Source organism: Peromyscus californicus, unplaced genomic scaffold, assembly GCF_007827085.1.
Source record: "Peromyscus californicus insignis strain IS unplaced genomic scaffold, ASM782708v3 Scaffold_8__1_contigs__length_139910024, whole genome shotgun sequence".
NCBI lineage: Eukaryota > Metazoa > Chordata > Mammalia > Rodentia > Cricetidae > Peromyscus > Peromyscus californicus.
In genome coordinates this window covers 114,905,007-114,911,533 of record NW_026294606.1, presented here as the reverse complement: position 1 = coordinate 114,911,533, position 6,527 = coordinate 114,905,007, and the positions used below count along the sequence as shown (strand labels likewise).

Here is a 6,527-nt window from a genome sequence, read left to right as displayed (position 1 = left end):
AAGGCCCAGGTTAGGTAGTAGCAATGTGGGCTGGTGGACCTGGGCTGCATCCATAGCCCAGAGGAAGAGGAAGCAAACCAGTTGACAGTGCTCGTCCATTCTTTCTTCTTCAAGCTCCTGCCTTGAGTCACTGCCTCAATTTCCCTCAGTGACGATGGCTTGTAGCCTGTAAGCTAAAGCAACCCCTTTGCTCCTCCATTTTGTTATGGTCAGTGCGTTAACACAGCAGGAGAAATCATATCAGGACGCAAAGGCCTCTCATTCTCCTCTTCCTCACAGCATTTGTTATAGCGCGTGGTTTTTCTTCATGCTAGCCATTATGATTGGGATATGATGGATGTTCAAAATAGTTTTAATTTGTGTTTCCCTGATAGTTAAGGATGTGGAACATTTACTCAAATATTGACCCTTTGTATTACTTATCTTGAGAAAGTCTAGTCAGTTCATTTGTTGATTGTGTAATTTTTGGTTTTAGAGTGTTTCATTTTCAGAGTTCTTTTTATGTTCCAGACGTTAATTACATAACTTACGTATAGTTGGAAGTGATATTTTCCCCATTCTATAGACTGTCTCTTTTTTTTTTTTTTTTTTTTTTTTTTTTGGTATGGAACATTTTATTTCTTCACGAAACACTCAGAGTTTAGGTCGTGGGAAATAACTTTAATCCAAGAATTGTACATTTTCTTCCCAAATATCCTGCTTTGAAATAGGAAATGACATTGTAATCCATTTCACTACAAGTAAAATATTACAAAATATTTACAGGAAAATATTAAAAATAACTCAAACACAAAAGTCAAGATGAAATAAACCTCTTTCCCTCCAGAAATCTCTACTCCAGTGCCTAGAGCACACGAGTCGAACAGTAACTAAGACCTCTCTGATATAACTCCCAAGGTGGAGGGGAGAAAGGGGCTGAAATGGTGGTGTCCAAGGGAATGGTGTTAGCAGCAGTGCTTCCCATCCTGGTCTAGTATAAAGAAACCCCGTGCAGGGATCCCAGCAAGGCAAGCGTTAGGAGGCTCCCGGAATTGAACCTGGAAACACCCTGACAGTGGCCATTGCTTGAATTTAACAAGAGCCTCTTGTTCCACAAACCAGTGCTCTCGACAGAAGCCTGTCCTGGCCCGGGAAGCTGTCACAGCAGCCCTTCCATCTCTTTCATAAACGCTTCATAAACATCGTCCTTAGTCTGCACTGAGACGGGAAGAGAAGGACCAGATCTGGGGGCTGCTTTGGCAACAGGCGCAGCAGAGTCATCCTCTGACCTTCTTTGGGGAACAGCAGCGGCCCCCTTATTCTCCCTGCGTACTCGCAGTGCAGTGGGCACAAACCGTGTGACCTCTGCCTTGGGATTGGTGATCTGGGGCTTGGCACTGATGGTCGCTGTGGCTTTCTTCTCGATGGTGGCTGCACTGGCATCATCCGCCTTCGGTCGCTGAATCAGGCTGGGTGGGGCACTCAACACCCCTGGGTTGGGCAAGGGAGCTGGTGGGAAAAGCCCAGGCGGGGCAGGTCCAAGAGGAGGCACCAAGGGTGGGCGCATCATGCCAGGACGAGGGGGAGGGATACCTGGAGGTGCAGGAGGAGGTAGCCTTGGTGGGGGTCATCGAGGAGGGGGGCCAGGGGGCAGGCCTGGAGGTGGACCTGGGGGAGGGCCAGGAGGTCGGCCTGGTGGTGGTCCTGGAGGTAAAAGTCGTGGTAGAGGCCCTCGGATTCCTGGCATTCCAGGTGGTCTCAGGAATGGAGGAGCCCCTGGAGGTGGTCCAGGAGGGAGACCTGTAGGTGGTCCAGGAGGCCGTAAGGGTGGGGCAGGCGGTGGTCCAAGAGGTGGCGGTCCTGGCATGGGAGGTGCTTGTATCTGGGAAGGAGGAACAGACTGTGGAGGAGCCTGCTGCTGGGAAGAGGCAGCAGATGTGCCATCAGAGTGGGAATCCTCTTTATGCTGCTTTTGCGATTGCTTTTCTGCTTCAGAATCATCAGAGTCATCGTCATCATCATCCTCCGAAAATTCCTCCACTTCCCGTCCTTCCTCAGGGATTTCCTGACCTGCCATCCGAAGCATCATGGCTTGAAGAGGAGTCAGCTCCTTCATGTTCTTCTTCTTCTTCCTTGATTTTCCAGGCATATCAGCAAACCGGACACTCAGACCCGACTTCTTCTCCTCGGGGTTGTCTCGCTCGCTGTCGTCCCGGTGCCCGAACTCGTCGCCCTCACTCTCGGCATCAGACCTGTCAGTGTCGCTGTCCTCAGTGCTGTCGTCATGCTTGTCCTGGTCCATGTCCTCGGGGTAGCCATCGTCCTCACTGGTGCTGGACACGTCATCATCATGACCTCGCTGAGCAAGTTCCGGACTATACAACATGTCTTCATCGCGTCTACGAGGGGGAAGATCGAGAGCAAAACCCACTTTCCGGCCATACATCTGCAGAACCTGAGGGGGAGGTGGGCCAGGTGGAGGGCCTGGTGGTTTTCTGCCGGGGGGCAGACGTGGAACACCATGACCGAGGAGCGGAAGGATAGAAACTGCGCGAGTCGGAGGCCCGTATGCAGAGGTTTTCTTAAGGATGGAGGGTGGCTGGGCACCAGGAAGCGGAATGTCCTGGATCAGGATGTTGGAAGGAGCATGCGGCATGTCTGGCAAAGGGATGCTCTCTACTTCCACATGCTGAGCATTCTTAACAGCATCAAAGTACTGGCTCAGTTGAGCCCTCTTCTGTTCATATTCTACTTCTAGCTTTCTCAATTCTTTGTAAATATCTGGATTTTCTTTTTCATAAAGTCGTAGAATTCGTTCAAAGGTTTCCCGCAGCTTTTTACGCTTGTCTTTCAGGACTTTCTCATTTAACTGTGGCTGTTGCACTGGGTTAAACTCCATTTCATCCAATTTCTCCATGTCCCGGATAATCTGTTTGGGATCTTTCATCTTCAAAACCGCAGCTCGGACCATCATGCGCTGTTTTTTGTTCTTTTTCAATTCTCTTTTCCGGGCTTCCTTTCGAGCTTGGTCCGTGGGGTTCATAAACTTCCCACTCTTGGTGGAGGATGTTGATCTCCGTCCCATGTTGACAATTTATATGGTTTACTTCTTCTTTAAGAAAAAAAAAAAAAAAAGCGACTGCGGGGCTCCCCGATCAGCGAGGCCGGGCAGCGGGCGGTCCCAGCGTACTTTCTGCGACGGGGCCTTCACCTCTGCCTCTTGGTCAACCACCTAGCCACCGCCTTCTTGAAACCTCGCGCCCCTCCGCCATCCTTACGTCACTTCCTTAGGCTGTCTCTTCACTTTGTTGATGGTTTCCTTTGTTGTACAGAAACTTTTAAATTTCAGTTAATCCAATTTGATAATTTTGGGCATTATTTCTTGTGCTATCTTATCCAGAAAACCCCTGTCTATGCTTTGACATATTTTACCTATGTTTCCTTCTAGAAGTTTCAAAGTTTCAGGGCTTACCCTAAGGTGTAGCAGGAATCTTAGAAGGTCTTATTAATAAAAACAAACCTGGGGCCAGTTATTGGGGGTGAATACTGGAAGATCAGAGACAGAACAAGCCACAGCTAACCTCACCTGGCCAACTTCTCAGCTGTCTTGTTTCCTCAGACTGGAAGCCTCTGTGTCCTCATATCCGAATGGCTCTCAGCTGAACTGTGCTGCTAGAAGAAGCCTTAAAGCTTAACCAGCCAAATGCTTCTAGTTTCTGGTCCTCACGCCTTATATACCTTTCTGCTTTCTACCCTACTCCCTGGGATTAAAGGCTTGCTTTCTGGGATTAAAGGCGTGTGTCACCATGCCTGGCTGTTTCCAATGTGGCCTTGAAGTCACAGAGATCCAGAGAAATTTCTACCTCTGGAGTGCTAGGATTAAAGGTGTGAGTGCCATCATTTTCTAGCCTTTGTATCTAGTGGCTGTTCTGTCTCTGACCCCAGATAAGTTTATTAGGGTGCACAATATTTTGGGGAACACAATACCACACTAAGGCTTTTGATCAATTTCTAATTGATCAAAGCAAAAGAGTTAATTCTTCTAAATATGGATATTTAGATTCTTCTAAATATGGATCTCCAGTTTCCTCAAAATTATTTGCTGAGTCTGACTTTTTTCTGATGAATGTTCTTGACATTGCCAAAATTGCATACCTCTAAATGTGTGGGTTTATTTCTAGGTCCTCTGTTCTATTCTGTTGCTCTGAATGTCTGTTTTTGTACCACTCATATGGTTTTTGGTACTATGACTTTATTGTAGTTTGAATCAGATATTGTAATACCTCTAGCACTGCCTTTTTTCCCCCTTAGGATTGTTTGACTATTTGTGATATTTGGTGCTTCCATACGAGTTTTAGGACGGAAGTTCTTCAATTGTGTGAAGAATGTTATTAGAATTTCAATGGAAATTGCACTGAGTCTGTAGATAATTTTCAGTAATGCTATCATGCTTGTTGTCTTTGCCAATCCATGAATATAAGAGTTCTTTTCCAATCTCCTTTACTTCTCCCTTCAGAGTCTGAAAGTTTTCAATGGAGAGGTTCCTTACTTCCCCGAATAAGTTTATTCCAAGGTATTTTGTTTTGAAGTGATTGTAAATGGAATTATTTCCCCTGATTTGTGTCTCAGTAAGTTCATTATTGCTGCACAGAAAGGCTGCTATAAGCTGACTTTGTTTAGGTTTTTTTACAGTATAGGATTATTCACCTGAAAATAAGGATAATTTTAGTTTTTTCTTTTTTGTTTGTATCGTGTGTGTGTGTGTGTGTGTGTGTGTGTGTGTGTGTGTGTGTGTGTGTTGAACCACTCACATGAGGTCTGAGCAAAATGTGATAAATCCACGGGAGTCTGTTTAAGAAGTATTGGGGAAATTTATTAAGCAAATTGAGGAAATACACTCACGAATACAGAATGGAGTAGACAGCTGCAATTGTCCTCTGAACTGACCAGGAGCGAATCCATCTCACAGGGAGGAGCAGGGAGAAGGGGCATGTGACCTTTCTCCTTCTTCTTTTTTTTTTTTTAAATTTATTTTGCAATACAATTCAGTTCTACATATCAGCCACGGATTCCCTTGTTCTCCCCCCCTCCCGTCCCCCTCACCTTCCCCCCAACCCCCCCCCCCATTCCCATCTCCTCCAGGGCAAAACCTTCCCCACAGACTGAGGTCAACCTGGTAGACTCAGTCCAGGTAGGTCTAGTCCCCTCCTCCCAGGCCGAGCCAAACAATCCTGCATAGGCCCCAGGTTTCAAACAGCCAACTCATGCAATGAGCACAAGATCTGGTCCCACTGCCTGGATGCCTCCCAAACAGATCAAGCCAATCAACTGTCTCACCCATTCAGAGGGCCTGATCCAGTTGGTGACCCCTCAGCCATTGGTTCATAGTTCATGTGTTTCCATTCATTTGGCTATTTGTCCCTGTGCTTTATCCAACCTTGGTCTCAACAATTCTCGCTCATATAAACCCTCCTCATTCTCGATAATTGGACTCCCAGAGATCCACCCGGGGCCTAGTCATGGATCTCTGCATCCAGATCCCTCAGTAGTTGGATGAGGTTTCTAGCACGACCATTAGGGTGTTTGGCCATCCCATCACCAGAGTAGGTCAGTTCGGGCTGTCTCTCGACCATTGCCAGCATTCTGTTGTGTGGGTATCTTTGTGGATTTCTGTGGGCCTCTCTAGCACTTTGCTTCTTCCTATTCTCATGTGGTCTTCATTTACCATGGTCTCCTATTCCTTGTTCTCCCTCTCTGTTGTTGATCCAGCTGGGATCTCCCGCTCCCCCAAGCTCTCTTTCCCTCAACCCTCACCTTTCATTACCCCCACTCACGTCCAGGCTGTTCATGTAGATCTCATTCCATTTCTCTGTCATTGGGCGATCCCTGTGTCTTTCTTGGGGTCCTGTTTTCCAGGTAGCCTCCCTGGTGATGTGGTTAGCAGACAAGTCATCCTTGTTTCATGTCTAGTATCCTGCTATGAGTGAGTACATACCATGTTTGTCTTTCTGAGTCTGGGTTACTTCACTCAGGATGATTTTTTCTAGATCCATCCATTTGTCTGCAAACCTCATGATGCCATTGTTTTTCTCTGCTGAGTAGTATTCCATTGTGTATATGTACCACATTTTGTTTATCCATTCTTCTTTTAAGAGGTCATGTACAATGGCAGGAAGCACGGCCTCCTTTGGGTGCTATAGCTCAAGACCATGGACAATGCAAATACCACTACACTCTTTCTTTCACCTCCAGTCTCATTGTCTTGAGACATGGTTTCTTACTGAAGCAGAAGCCATTGTTTTGCTTATAGGGGCTGCCAGTGAGGGAGCTCTCTGGATCCCCTTTGTCCTTGTCCCTCCAGTGCTGGGGTTATAGGCACATGCATCAGTGCCTAGCTTTTTAATATGGTGCTGGGGATTCAAACTCAGGGCCTCATGTTTACAGAGCAAGAGCTCTTTCTGATCTGTCCTTCTAGCTATCCCGTTTCTTCTTTCCTTTCTACCTTTCTACCTTCCTTCCTTCCTTCTTTCCTTCCTTCCTTCCTTCCT

The 6,527-nt window shown here is 46.7% G+C and overlaps 1 protein-coding gene across 1 annotated transcript; it reads right to left on the bottom strand.

Moving 5' to 3' along the window:
• Positions 1–645: 645 nt before the first annotated feature.
• LOC128103248 (WW domain-binding protein 11-like) lies at positions 646–3,241 on the bottom strand. Its single transcript, XM_052727454.1, has one exon. It carries the CDS (start codon positions 3,062–3,064, stop codon positions 1,607–1,609), a length of 1,458 nt encoding a protein of 485 aa, XP_052583414.1. The 5' UTR covers positions 3,065–3,241; the 3' UTR covers positions 646–1,606.
• Positions 3,242–6,527: the final 3,286 nt, after the last annotated feature.

Excerpts from the sequence above, each read along its gene's own strand:
- LOC128103248 (XM_052727454.1), bottom strand. The coding sequence starts at position 3,064 with ATGGGACGGAGATCAACATCCTCCACCAAGAGTGGGAAGTTTATGAAC.